Source organism: Bos indicus, chromosome 5, assembly GCF_029378745.1.
Source record: "Bos indicus isolate NIAB-ARS_2022 breed Sahiwal x Tharparkar chromosome 5, NIAB-ARS_B.indTharparkar_mat_pri_1.0, whole genome shotgun sequence".
NCBI lineage: Eukaryota > Metazoa > Chordata > Mammalia > Artiodactyla > Bovidae > Bos > Bos indicus.
Genome location: NC_091764.1, coordinates 9,504,371 through 9,519,486, shown reverse-complemented (window position 1 = coordinate 9,519,486; position 15,116 = coordinate 9,504,371). Strand labels below are relative to the sequence as shown.

Below are 15,116 nucleotides of genomic sequence, written 5' to 3'. Positions count from 1 at the left end.
TCTGTAACATCCGTTAAGTGTTTGTTGAATTAATGCAGACGTTAAAAATAAAAGTGAAAATGTAAATGGAAAGTTCACAAAAGGAGAAAATCCAAAGCTAGTAAACATAACCAGATATTTTCAACCTCCTGTGTAGTCAGGAAATAAAATGATGATAAGGTGTTTTATTCTCATCACATTGAGAAAAATTTTAAAGATTGATAATGTCAAATGTCCATTTAAGAACACATCCATTAGCAGGATAGTATTAAAAAAATTGATCCAGTCATATCGTGAAATATTTTTCAGCTATTAAAAGGCAAGTGTTGCATTCTAGTGCATTTAAAGTAATCCCATTAATTTTGTTTTACAAAAAGAACCTCAAAAGTAACTATGTATATTTGTTTATATACAAACATATAAATTTACAGAAAACTGCAGATGGTGACTGCAGCCATGAAATTAAAAGACGCTTACTCCTTGGAAGGAAAGTTATGACCAACCTAGATAGCATATTCAAAAGCAGAGACATTACTTTGCCAACAGAGGTCTGTCTAGTCAAGGCTATGGTTTTTCCAGTAGTCATGTATGGATATGAGAGTTGGACTGTGAAGAAAGCTGAGCACCGAAGAATTGACGCTTTTGAACTGTGGTGTTGGAGAAGACTCTTGAGAGTCCCTTGGACTGCAAGGAGATCCAACCTGTCCATTCTAAAGGAGATCAGTCCTTGGTGTTCTTTGGAAGGAGTGATGCTAAAGCTGAAACTCCAACACTTTGGCCACCTCATGCGAAGAGTTGACTCATTGGAAAAGACTCTGATGCTGGGAGGGATTGGGGGCAGGAGGAGAAGGGGACGACAGAGGATGAGATGGCTGGATGGCATCACTGATTCGATGGATGTGAGTCTCAGTGAACTCCGGGAGTTGGTGATGCACAGGGAGGCCTGGCATGCTGCAATTCATGGGGTCGCAAAGAGTCGGACATGACTGAGTGACTGAACTGAACTGAACTGGAAGGATCCTTGCCATGCTATTGATTGTGTTTATCTCTGAGAGGGAACATGACAATAAAAGAGGTATAGAGTTTTTTCTTTTTAAAAAACTCTGTGGGCTTTTTTTTTTCTTATTCACTGTTTTTATAATGCATATATTGTCATGTAGCCTATAAAAACAAATAAGGGTAGATTGATTTAGGGATATGAGAAAAAAAGAACCATTCTTTACATAAAGAAAAGTAAAATCACGGATGCCAAAAGAACATGGTTTAGTCTGGAACTACAAACAGTTTCATATTATTGGAATCTAAAATGTGGAAAGAAGAGTACGAGACTGAAAAGAAGATAAAACCAGATCAATAAGGGCCATGTGTGTTTTCTCCTAGCATGGACAAGCATTCCGAGAATCTTTAATTGAAAATTGACTCCAGTCATGTCAAATAAATGATTCTGGAAGATATGCAGTTTGTTTAGTGAAAGAGATTCATAACCATCTGGATCCCTTGATCCCTTTGGCAGGTGTGATGAAGCATGTGAATCTCTTCTTAGTATTGTATTTCAGATGCATAAAATAGTGCACATTATGTGTATTCTTCTTCAGTAACACATTAAAAAGACCTCCTAGTTGATCTGCTAATTACCTTAATTTCAAAATAGTGATGAGCATGAACAGTATTTTAAGATATCTGTACCAGCTGAATGACTTTCTGCATTATATTCATGAGTCTCGGGTTAGGAACTTTTGCTTATGGCATGAGACTGGGAGTGTGAAGATCAGTTAGGGAACTAGTCAATATGGAGATAATGAAAAATCTTAATGGAGACAGTCTGAAATAATCCTATGAAAGATTTCATAATTGTTTTACAATATTTGTGGTATTTTAATGACATTTTTGCATTAGTATTTGTACAATATTAATATAAGTGTTTGTATTAGTATTGTATTAGTGTATTCCTTAAGAAAAATTAGGAAAACGAAATTTTAAAAAGAAAAGAAAGCATGCTTTATGGTAGTTTCTTAAAGCTTACATAATGCCTATGCTTTCCTTTGTTTTTATTGCTGCTCTTGCATAGAAGCTTACCTCATTAGCTGTTCATTTAGTCTTATTTCAATGATACCATCATTGCTTAACTCTCTTCCCTTTAATTCTGCAGGTTTTTGATTGGTCAGGGAGCACATGTAGGAGCTGTCAACAGTGAAGGAGACACACCTTTAGATATCGCTGAGGAGGAGGCAATGGAAGAGCTACTGCAGAATGAAGTTAATCGGCAAGGTAGTGTAAACCAGCCTAAACGGAAAGCATGTTTAAAACTGTCTTGTGTAAAGTACAATACTTTTTCAATAAATAATTGTTGACATTGAAGGACAGTTATAATTTGAGTGTGAAAAAAATCAGTTTACTTAATAATATGTGCAGTAAGGTTCTACTTGAACAAGTGTATGATTCTTAACTTTACATCTTTTTAATATTTTTCAAGTTGAAAGAAGTACATTGTAAGTGGTAGGATCAGGCATAAAGTTACCTGTCAATAAAAACTTTGGAGATAAGTAAAACAGACAAAGAAGAAAGGAAGTGTACGGGGCGAACAGGACACATTTAAATAGAACGGTCAAGAAGTCCTCACTGATAAGGATGCACTTAAGCTAAGATCTTCTCCAGGCGATGGAGTGAATCATACAGGTCTGGGGAGAGAACACTGCATACCGTGGGAGCAGTGAATTTGCGGATGGGAGGACGCCTGATGCTTTCAGAGGAGCAGTGAGTGAGACTCGTGTGACTGAAGCAGACAGAACATGGAAGAGGCTGGAAGGAGATGAGGTCCCAGAAGGAGCAGTGGACCACATCACTCAAGGCCATGTGGGCCATTGGAAGGATTTTAGCTTTTAATCTGAGTGAAATTGGGGGTCAGTGGAGAGACTGAGATTAGAAGAGTGACATGATCTGATTTATTGTAGAAAGGGTCTCTGGGGCTGCTGTGTTGAGAATGGATTGTAGCAAGGTAAGGGCAGCAGTACGGGAACGGCAAGGGGAGAAGTAGGGTGGTAGTAGACAAAGTGAGGAGAAAAGTGTGGGTTTTAGATATATTGTGAAGATTTGACCAAGAAGATCATCGCATGATTAAAAGTAGGGCATGTAAGAAGAAGGCAGGGAAGATTCTGAGGTTTGGTTTGAGCAACTAGATGGATGAAGTTTTTATGAGAGATGTGAATATTGTGGAAAAAGTAAGTTTTATATGCAAAGGTTCAGGGCTTCGTTTTTTAGACATGTTAAGTTTGTTTTGCCTGCTAGATATCCAGGCAGTTGAATATGTTAGTAGAGAGAGGTACAAGCTAGAGATATGCATTTGGGAGATGTCAATTTATAGTGATAGATGATTGCTTATGGATAGAATTTCTTTTAGGAGTGATGAGTGTTCCAAAACTAATTGTGGTAATGGTTGCACAACTCTGCAGATTTACTAAAAACCACTAAATTGTTTACTTTAAATTGTGTGAATTATATCTCAATAAATATAAAGCAATTCCTCTTCTGGGCACATAACCAAAGAATTAAAAGGAAAGTTTCAAAGAGACTTTTATACACCCATGTTTATAGCATTATTCACAATAACTAAAAGATGGAAGAAAACCAAATGTTCATCAATGGGTGAGTGAATAAACAATATATAGTATATACTTACAGTGAAATACTGTTCAGCATTAAGAAGGAAATTCTGACATACGCTGTAGCCTGGTTGAACCTTGAGAGCATTATGCTATGTGAAATAAGGCAGTCACAAAAAGATAGTTACTGTCTGATTTCACTTACATGAGGTACCTCAAGTACTGAAAATCCTAGAGAAAGTGGAATGATGGTTGTCAGGAGTTGGGAGGAGGTGGGAATGGGGATTTGTTGTTTAATTAGCACACTGTTTCAGTTTTGCAAGATGAAAAGTGTTCTGAAGATTGAGCAACAATGTAAATGTACTTAACACTGCTGAACTGTCTACTTAAAATGATTATTAAGATAGTAAATTTTATTAAGTATATTTTACTTCCATTTTTAAAAAACGTGTATATACATTACTGTGATTTCCACTGTAGTATTATGTCTAGGCAGTGATTGAATGAGTATTATCAGAAAAGAACTATGTTGTATAAGATATGGAGTATTGGTTTAGAGAGGGCTGAGTCTTTCGGAAGTGTGGTTCATTAAATAAAAGCAAAGAAATAGAAGCTAAGTGAAAAGAAATTTTTATTTCTTGGGATTGGGAAAATTCATAAGGACTACCTGGTTGCTTTGGGGCTTCCCAGGTGACGCAGTGGTAAAGAATCCACCTGCCAGTGCAGGAGACATGAGAGACTCGGGTTCAATCCTGTGGTAGAGAATCCCCTGGAGTAGGAAATAGTACTCTTGCCTGGAAAATTCCATGGACAGAAGAGCCTAGTGGGCTATCATCCATGAAGTCACAAAGAGTTGAACATAACTCAACACACACACACTTCTGGCTGTTTAAAAAACAAATCTTGGGCACTAAAACTGAGGAACTATTTAAATGCTTAAATAGAGCTGAAGCATTGTAACAAGTAGCTGAAGGTACCTGGAGTCCAGAAGAAACAAGGTCCATGTTACAACAGTAGTCATAAACTAGAGCTTGGAGAAATCCGCAGAAGAGCTTCGAACAGTTCTGTCCTAAGCATGCGATTTTGGAGTAATGGGAGAGTCAAGACTTGAAGAAAGCAGAAGAGTGGGTATAAAACACCACAACCTAGAAGGAAAGAGTACCTTATCTGTCCATCTTGCCCTGATTAGTACCCAGATAGATAGCAACTGGGAAAGGCATGGAGATGTACTGAAAACTTCTTGTCTTTAGTTTCTTTCTATATAAAGGAAACCGTTAGCAAGGCTGATTTTAGTTGTAATGATTCATTCAATTTTGATTAATGTGCCAGCACTTTTGTTTTGAGTGCTGGGTATTTAAACAAAAAAATGGAACAAACGTTGCTCTTGAGGATCTCACAGGGTGGTGGAAGTGACAGCTCCATAAACAGAACTTTACAGTGCTGTGCGCTAAACCACAGGCAGGAGCGGGACGATGCGGGAGAACAGGAAAGACTGTGACTGACTGCTTTCAGTAGCGGGAAGGGTTTGCGAGAGAGGACATTTGAGAGGGAGTTTGCTTGGCAGAGAAAAGGCATGATGGACAAAAAAGGCATGTCAGAAGGGGTTATCAACAAGTGCAAAAAAAAAAAAGGGATCAGAAACATAGCAAATGCAGAGAATTCACTAGAGTTGGAAGGGAGTAAGAAAATCAAGATAGTATGAGATTGAGACTTGAAAAGATTAGACTAGAGCCAGATGATGGACATCTATTTTGTAGGCATTAGATGCAACAGAGATCCCCAGCAGGAAATTAACCTGATTGGATTTGGTGTTTAGTAATAAAGCTGGTGGTAATCTGGAGGATGAACTCAAATGGGGAATACATGTTGGCATGCCTTCCCTGAGGAAGACTCTTCACTTAATCCAGGTGAGAGACCAGTAAGGCCAAAGTAATTATATTTAAGGTGGAAGAGAGCAAAGATCCAGGGTTGTTTTCAGAAAATATTAAGGTAAAATTAAAACAGCTTGGTGAGTAATTGAATATGGAGTTGAAGGAAGAATTGAGACCAGCTAATTTGCCTCCTGAGATTTCCAGTTTAAGATGTGATTATTGGGTGAATTCACACAAAAAGGTGGAACAAAGCAGGAACAAATTTAGAACGTGCATGAGTTTGTTTTGAGATGTATTGAATTTGTGGTTGCTAAAGCACATCTGAAGGGCAGTGTTCAGTGCCATGTTGGAATCTAGGCAATGTCAGGATGGAAAATGTAAATCTGGAAAAATGATAGATGAGAAATTCTGGAAAATAATATATAATATGACCCTGAAACTGAAAGTGAAGCACTGATACTAAAAATAAAAGCTACCTCTTTTTTAAATATCTAAATACTAGTTATTGAGCAGAAGACTTTACATGAATTATTTCATTTCATCCTTAGAGCAATTCTACAAGGTTAATAGTGCTGTCACTGCATTTTATAGATGAGAAAAGGAGATTCAGAGATTTGCCCAAGGTCAAACAGGTAGAAAGTGGTGCTGTATGTGGTTCAGTCCCAAACAGTGTAGCAGATACCTTGCGCCCCACACTCTTCATCACAGTACCACACTGCACTCTGTTAGGAATGTCTCCTAGAAATATTTCCTGATGTTCATTTATTCATGGGAATAATAAATGGGAATACATGACTTATATAATATAACTTTATTCCAAAGGAAAAAAGATAGGGGCATCTCTCTCTATCTATCAGTAGAGTTGAACAATTTATAAAAGGAGCCTCCTAAATATATCGCTAGTAATGACAAGATTTCTCAAATTATTTATCCTGATATGAAAGTTATTATTTAATATTTTAAAATTCTTTAATCATTCTTTTGGCTCTTGTTTCTTGTTCTGATATACATGATTAACAACTAATCATGCTTAAGTAAATTTCCTTTGAAAGTAGTAAGAATTGAATAGTAGATGAAAGTATTTCTGATTTATGTTTTAAAGTAATTTTCTTTATTTAGCTTGGAATACAAGTCAATTTTTGCACCTCTTTTCTAACCAAATTCCAATTCAGTTTTATGTTTTCTTACCTAAGAGAATTGACTAACATTTTTTTATAAGCTAACATTTATTATTTCTTAATAGTACTGACAGATGGTAAATAGTCTAGTCACTTTATTATATCATACCCCATTTAGTTCAGTATACACTGTTTTCATTGTTTAAAAGTTTTGCAATTATAGGTAAACTAAAGACCAGTAGGTGAATTAAAGACCAGTAAAATGCTTTATAGGATCTTTTCCCTATTAGTCCACAAGGCAATAAAAGAGAAGCAGAATCATAGACTTTTAGAACTGATCATGATAATTAACACCTTACTGCTTATTCCTCTTCTAAATACTTCACATATATTAATTAATTTAATCCTCACAACAACATTGTGGATAGTTACTTTGATTATTCCTAACTCACAAATAAAGAAACTGAATGTTAGTGTGGATTGTGTCTTGCTCAAGATGATAGAGCTAGTAAGTGGCAGATCAGGGATTGAAACCAAGCAGTGTAGATTCAGGTCTGTGTTCTTAACTCATTATACTAATATTGAAAGAAGTTATGGCTGTCTGAAGGTTACTAGCCTAGTTAAAATACTGGAATTAGAAAACAAGTATTGTTCTCTCTCTATATATATATTCTATATATATATTTATATTGTCTGATGAGGTTTAAAAAATACGTAATTGTCCATCCCTGTAATCATTGGTATTTTTTTAAAGATTTTAAAAGGAAGAAAAGTGTTGTTAGGTTTTTTGGTAACTGAATTTACTTAAACATAAGAAATTTCCCTTCACATATACTTAAATTTTAGACTTGAGTTGTTTTTATATATAATTTATATAAAGGCACAATTTGGTGGCAACAGAGGGTAATTGCTTTGTAATAAGATAAAGATAGCATGAAATTAGATAAATCCAGAAGTAAAAAGTAGATAATTTATTTATTTCAAGTCCAGAGGAAATTTAGAATAATAAAAGATAGTAACAGTTAGGCTGTTTACGATGGTAAGGAGAAAAGGGATAAAGATAATAAATAGGTTCATGTTTTAAAAGACATAGTTAAAAAAAAAAAGCATAAGAAAATAAATCAGTCTGAGAAAAGTCTTTTAGTAGAAATATTCTTAATGTATTACAGTTGCAGCCTTATAATTTCTTTTATGAATAACATTAGAAGACATCTTCAATAAGATGGGCTGGTTATCTTTTGATAGGAAATTTAGAATGTAAAATTGATTTTTTATAGAAATGGTGATGCTTTGTAACTAATAGGTTTTATTTGTTCTATATTATACATATAATTGTTTTATGAAGTCAGTTTGGAAAGTCTTATTGTTAGTTTCTTTCATATGTGGTAATAAGATCTCTAGATGTTATTATCTCAAGATGACTTTAGCTGGTACTTCTGTAATCTTGGGATTTTAAAAATACTTTTCCATTTTTGCCTACTTTTTTAAGATTGAGCTTCAGTTCAACAGTTCAGTTGTGTCTTGAATAAATAAAGCAAGCAAGATAAAGATACATTCCAGGTAGAGGATAACAGCTTGCACAGTAGCACAAGCAAGTGATGTACTTGACCTATGTGAAGATCCCAGATGGTTAGAGCGCTGGGTGATGATAGAGGAGAAATACTAGAGATTAAAAATGCCTTGAGACCAAATCATAAATGGCTTTGTATGCTACACTTAAGAGCTTGAGCTTTGTCTTATAAGAGCTTAGCAATCAGTGACAGGTTTTTATAGAAAAGTGAGATGATCATATTTTAATACCGAAAAACCAGTCTTGTGATCATGTGGGGAATGACTCAGAAGGGACTGAGGTGAATGAATTAAGGGCCAGCTGTAGTCATCAAAGTGTGAGATATAAGATATGAATTAAAATAGCATAAGGCAATGACACCCCACTCCAGTACTCTTCTTGCCTGGCAAATCCTATGGACGGAGGAGCCTGGTAGGCTGCAGTCCATGGGGTCGCTAAGAGTCGGACATGACTGAGTGACTTCACTTTCACTTTTTCACTTTCATGCATTGGAGAAGAAAATGGCAACCCACTCCAGTGTTCTTGCCTGGAGAATCCCAGGGACGGCAGAATCTGGTGGGCTGCAATCCATGGGGTCGCACAGAGTCAGACACGACTGAAGTGACTTAGCAGCGGCAGCAAGGAGCCATTACAAAGACATTCTAGGAGATGGCAACTCACAATCTGCCGACTAATTGGATGAGGGCTGGAGATAAGGTAAAGGGAGGGATTAAGGATGACCTCCAGGTTTCTAGGCAAGTGTTGGAACCTAAGGCTTCTCTGGTGGCTCAGCGTAATGAACCCTCCTGCCAATGCAGGAGACTCCAGTTCAAAACCTGGATCAGGAAGATGCCCAGGAGAAGGAACTGGCAACCCACTCCAGTATTCTTGCCTGGAGAATCCCATGGACAGAGGAGCCTGGCAGACTGCAGTCCTTGAGGTCGCAAAAGAGTCGCACACAATTTAGCAACTAAACAGTATTCATTTAGTAAACATTTACTGATCCTTTTTACTTTAGATCAGGTACCCATCCAGATGATGGGGATAGAAGATAAAAAAGCAGTATCTTCACCTTTTTAAAAACTCTTAAAACTTATGATCTTCTAAAGTGTAAATGATGTGATGTGTGCTGTTTTTTAAATAGCCAGCATTTGAAAACATAAGATAACATGAGATTACTGAAGAATTTCAGGATTAACTTTTCTCTTTTAATTTTTTTCTTAGAATGTTGAGCTCTTTGAAGGTTCTATTCCATTCTGAATTCCCTCAACCTAGCACAATGCTTATCACCTTATCACCTCAACTAGCACAATGCTTCAAGCTTTTAAATGAATAAACATCTGTAAATCTTATTATTAAAATTATAAAACTGATACTAACGGTATGAACAGTGTACTGTGTTGGTTAAAAAATAACCTGTCTTAAGGCCTGTTGAATTTTACATGAAGACAGGACCTCCAAGTTGAAGTGTTTTAATAAATATTTATGCCTACTAGGCTAGAGTTCAGAGAACTAGTCAGAGCAGGTGGATAGAAAATTGAGACTTAAATATATATGATTGTGTTAAAAAAATCTGTTTTTTAGACGAAAGGAAGATATACCTTCGGGAATGTTCAAATATTCAAAAACAAAAGGAATAAGCAGAAAAGGTTAAATAAAAAAGCCAAAAAAATATTGTAAGGACAAAAATTAAATAGTCAATTAAAAATGCTAATAAAATATCTACAGTATTCCCGCATTTCTTTAACCAGCGTGTTCTAGGCAGCCCAGTTTTCAAAAATATAATATCACTTTTAATTTTCACTTAAAATGATTGAGATAATTTTATTTCCAAACAAAAACATTTTCTATAGAGAAAAAAATAAAAAGTTATTTTTATCATATCAGGGGTTGATATAGAAGCAGCTCGAAAAGAAGAGGAACGAATAATGCTTAGAGATGCCAGACAGTGGTTAAATAGTGGTCATATAAATGATGTCCGGCATGCAAAATCTGGAGGTACAGCACTTCACGTTGCAGCCGCCAAGGGCTATACAGAAGTTTTAAAGTAAGTATTGCTTCTCACAGTTGTTTTTCTGTGCTTCTCACAGGTGTTTTTCTGCTTTGTTTTCTTTGTTTCATTTTTCCTTTTTTAAGATACCTGCTAATGTTATTTTGAAACAGTTTTTGAAAATTACTTAAATGAATGTTATTGTTTTGTTTCTGAAGTTCTTTCATTCTCAGATTTTTATTATTCTCCTATTGTTTTTTTCCATTGCAGTTTTCTGATAAGTAAAATTTAAGTGTCAGACAACCATTATGTGTTACCTTCTGGTCTGGTAAATTATTAGAGTCTCTTTGAGGTTCTCAGATAGGTGAGCTCTGGATACAGAAACTAAGAACAATGTTGTATATAATATGTACTATCAAATTCTGAGAGTCGTACTGATTATTTACTTACATATAATTTGTCTGATTTTGGTTTTTTTTTTAAGATTTTCACTATGTGAGCACTGGAATTCAGAGAGCCATTAGCATAATATTAAACCATAAGCAACTTAGACTATACAGTAAGTCCCCTATCTATGAACAAGTTCTGTTCCAAGAGTTTATTCATAACACCAATTTGTAAGTCCAACAGAGTTAGCCTAGGTACCCAATTAACACAATTGGTTATATAGTATTGTGCTTAATAGATTTATGATACTTTCACACAAATAATATATAAAGGCAAGCAAGAAATAAAGAAAACTTGTTTAATCTTACAGTACAATACCTTGAAAAGTATAGTACTACAACACAGTAGCTGGCATACAGGGTGGGCATTGAATGAGCAGACAGAAGGAGTTGCTGACTGGAGGAGGGAGAGATGGTGGGAGATGGTAGAGCTGAAGGATCATCAGCAACAGGAAGCAGAGGACAAGCTGCAGTGTCACTCATGTTTGACGTTGATGGCACAGGTTCTGGTTCCTTGCTGGGTTCAATTCTATCTACCCTCTTGAAAAAATGACCCAGTGTTGTCTGGGTAGTACCTCTTTTTTCTCTTCTCGTAGATGTCACGGTAGCACTGGATGGCATTCTGAAAGGCTGCTGCAACCTTCCTGTCCTGTTCTGCATTTGGGTCCTGTGACTCAAAAGCTTTCTGTGCCTCCTCAGATGAAGAAACTCCCCTTGCCATTTCCTGTGTCGTAAATCGCTTCTGTTCTTCAGTTAACTTCTTCCTCTTGTCTCTCTTCGTCCTTTCTCTGGGCCTCCAGTTCCATCTTTTCACCTCACTCCACTCTCTTAATTACTGTCACTGTTGTTCCATTGTTATTGCTTGGTACCTCTTGGCAGCACCAGGTACATCAGTGCTGCTTTTACGCTTGCTCCTGGAATCCTAGGCTTGAAATAAAGGTACTGTACTACTGTACTGTATACAGTACTGAATGGTAAAGTACTCAAAAGCACAACCACTGTGGTAGACGCACACACGTGGTGGTGTACGCCAGGCACGTGAACCAACTTCTGTGATTGGACGTGTGAATATGTGTTCACATCTTTGAAAGTTCGAAACTTAAAGGTTTGTATATAGGGGACTTACTTATTGACCAACAAATATTCTTAGGAAAAGCTCTTTTATGTCACAACAAATTTGCGTTTTGGTTTTTTCTTATGCAATGCAAAGGTGTTGGCAACTATGTATAAAAAAAGAATTCATTGCATAACTTTTGTTATATGTATGTGAAAGCTAATAAGACTGGCCCTCAGCAAAATCTACTGCACCCTTTATGTTGCGCTTATTTCACCTGGGCCTCTAATATAAATCTGTCCTTATTCCCTCTCTTCCGTAAGAACAGTGATGGGTCAGTTATTCTAGATTCCTCCTATTTCAGTCTCTGCTCACTTCAGGAACTTAAGCCTTCTCCTAGAATGGTACATTTAACTCTTTAATTAGTTTCCTTGTCTCATCTGTTTCTCCCTAGTACAAAACTTTTCCAAACTTTCAAGGCCCATTAGTGTGGGTCATGAAATGCACTTAGTGAATTGCAAACAGCATTTAAAAGAAAATAATTGAAAATATCAAAGAGTATTACATATGGTGAAGATAATTTTGTTTCTTAAAATTCTTGTTTCTGTGAATGTATATATGAGTACCAGATTACCCTATTAAATGGATTTCTAGACTGCTTCCAAGTGGTATTTGTAATTTAGTTATATAGGCTCTTAATGTCCTTCGTTAAGATTCTTAGAAATTGTGATGAATTTTAAACTCTTCAGCCTAGCACATAAGACCATCAGTCATCTGGCCATTGGTTTCTCTGTCAAGCTAAGCTGCTACCACTGATCCTCAGGCATTCATGAGTCCAACTATATATATCCTCTTTAAGTTCTGTCATGATGTCTTAAAGCATACTCTTACTTCTGTCTAGGTACCTTCATTCACCATCTCTTCAACTTAGAAGTAAATTCCTTTTTATTCTTTGACTCAGTTCAAGGCTCTTCAGTCTATGGGAAAAAAAGCTCAGCCTCATTCATAATAATTGCAGATAAAGCTGCAATGAATCATCATTTTCCATCTATCATACTGGCAAAGATCAAAATGCTTGGCACAGTGTCGACAAAGTTGGGAAAAAGCACTCTCTTATGTTATTGGTAGAACTAAAAATGACTATTGAGCAAATTTTATCAAAGTAACAGTTATCCTTTGGTTTAGCAGCATTACCTCTGGGAATTTTTTTTACAGATATTCTTACTCTCCCCTAGGAAATAAGGTATGTGCCAGCAGCGTTGTTTATGATTGGAGTGGGTGATTGCCTAGATTATGATGCATCCTTTCACTAGAATACTCTGTAATGATTAAAACACTACCTAATATATGAAAGGAGCAATAGGATGTGTTAAGTGTCAACCCAAGGATAGAACTGTGCCTCATTTGTGTTTATTTATTTATTTTTTAAATTTAAGTTGTATCTGTTTATATATATGCCTAAAATCTCTCTGTAAGGATCTAATCAAAAATTGTAGTATGGTTATCTATGGGGAGGGGAAGCTGGTTGGCTAAAGGTCAGCAATGGGAAAGTGACTTTCCTATATAGTCATTTATTCTTTTTTATTTTTGAAACTTGGGAGTGTATTACTTAGGAAAGAACATATGAAATCAAAAATAAATAGAAGAGATCCGTTTCGGATGTCAGCATCTCCCCCTTTATCCCCTCCCTGCAAACACACAGCCCCTTTCAGCTGACTTTTAGGCTTTTCAGCCCTGTACTTCTAAAGCAGCTTCACCGTAAACGTGTCTGTGAGGGTTGATTGTTGTTTTACTTGACTTTTGTCCTCCATTAGAAGTTCCTTGAGTATAATAAATACCATCTTATATTTTTGGAGTACCCTTGCATGGCCTGGTATATAGAGAGCCTTATAGTTGGGAGCGGGGAGAGGGGAATGTTTCTACTTTTCTCTCCACACAGACTCCCCAGTACTTAGAATACCACGCAGGGTATTTAACATTATTACAGTTCATATTTCCTAATTGTGGATATATTTTTATTTTTCCCTATTAATAAAATATCTGATAATGTATGTGTTAGTGGCGATATTTTTTTAACTTAAAGCTTCAGACTTATATCTGCTAGCCTGTTTTGTAGATCAGTGGCTCTTAAATGTTGATCTGCAGTCATATAACAGGCAGTGATGTGAGGTCATATGGAGGACTTATTAAAAACACAGATTGACAGGGCCCATCTCCCAAAATGCTGATTAATTCAGTGGAACTGGGGTGGAGATGGGGAATTTTTTTTTTTTTTTTTAAACAAGTTCTTAAGATGGTTCCACTATGGAGCCATAAATAGAAACATCTTCTTTAGATATTGTTAGGAAATAGGGAAATCAGTTCTTAAACATAAATAAATGATTATATGTTAGCTATCACTACCACCTCCTGTAGGTAAAAAGAAGCCCTTCTCAAGGTCAACATCTTGGAAAGTAAGGTAAAGGTTAACCAGATTTGAGTTATGAGGTATTTAGTGTTCGCCTTTGTGTGTGGGGCTGTGCTGTGTGCAATTTATAGACCCATTCTTTGATCTCTATGAGCTTAATTTCTAAATAAAAGTTGATGTCAATATATAGTTAGAAGGGCATACTAACATTTATGTAACTTTTTGCATTGTATTAAAATGTATTCCTGTTTTCTAGCTTTGTTGATGATTAGAATATCTGCTTTCTACTGCTACAGAAAATAGACTCAACCCCTCAGAATACTTGTTTTGCTTTGTTTTGTTTCTAACAGATTGTCATTTTCTTGTGAAAATTTCCAGTGGTAGATCATAAAGGTTCATGAAAGCTTTCATAAACCAGTTCCTTAACTGGAAAGCAACAATAACACTACAAATGTTTGTTTAATCCCAGTATATTTTGAGAACGTGTTCAGCCTGACATGATATATCATATGGAAGCCATTTCCTATAATAAATCAGTTTAACATACAAATTGATCTAGTAGTTTTGAAAAATCATAGACTTCCCTGTGAAAATTTCAGTTAGAAACATCTTAATAAGAATCAATATTATACCAAACCATAAGACACAGTCATTAAGAGGAATAATTATGAGGAATTGATCAAAACTGAATTCATTATTATGGCAGTAACTCAGGATTCTCTATTTCAGTGTTTTCTGAGAATTACTTTTTTTTGCCCTAGTTAATTTGTTGAGGGGAGGAGAAATTTTGAACTATGAAAAGAAATATATTGCAAATTTTTGTTTAAGTGCATGGTATACAGCTGTTGATTATATTCACTCATTTCTAGATTTTAATGATTATCTAATTCACTGTAATTTGTTTAGACTTTTAATACAGGCAGGCTATGATGTTAATATTAAAGATTATGATGGCTGGACACCTCTTCATGCTGCAGCTCATTGGGGTAAAGAAGAAGCATGTCGGATTTTAGTGGACAATCTGTGTGATATGGAGATGGTCAACAAAGTGGTAGGCCTTTTAAATGTACCTTAAATATTTTAACTTTTAAAAATAGAGTTTT

General features: G+C 35.8%; 1 protein-coding gene across 6 annotated transcripts in view; it reads left to right on the top strand.

Moving 5' to 3' along the window:
• Window positions 1–15,116, top strand: part of PPP1R12A (protein phosphatase 1 regulatory subunit 12A) — a 167,479-nt gene that overhangs the window by 89,557 nt on the left and 62,806 nt on the right. For all 6 annotated transcript variants that reach the window (XR_011566510.1, XM_070788854.1, XM_070788852.1 and 3 more), the window contains exons 3-5: window positions 2,129–2,247; window positions 10,004–10,163; window positions 14,920–15,064. Coding sequence is in view for 5 of the 6 variants with exons in the window: in XM_070788854.1 (XP_070644955.1) it covers window positions 2,129–2,247; window positions 10,004–10,163; window positions 14,920–15,064 (424 nt within the window). In the remaining variant the exon portion in view is untranslated. The remainder of the gene's footprint in view (window positions 1–2,128; window positions 2,248–10,003; window positions 10,164–14,919; window positions 15,065–15,116) is intronic.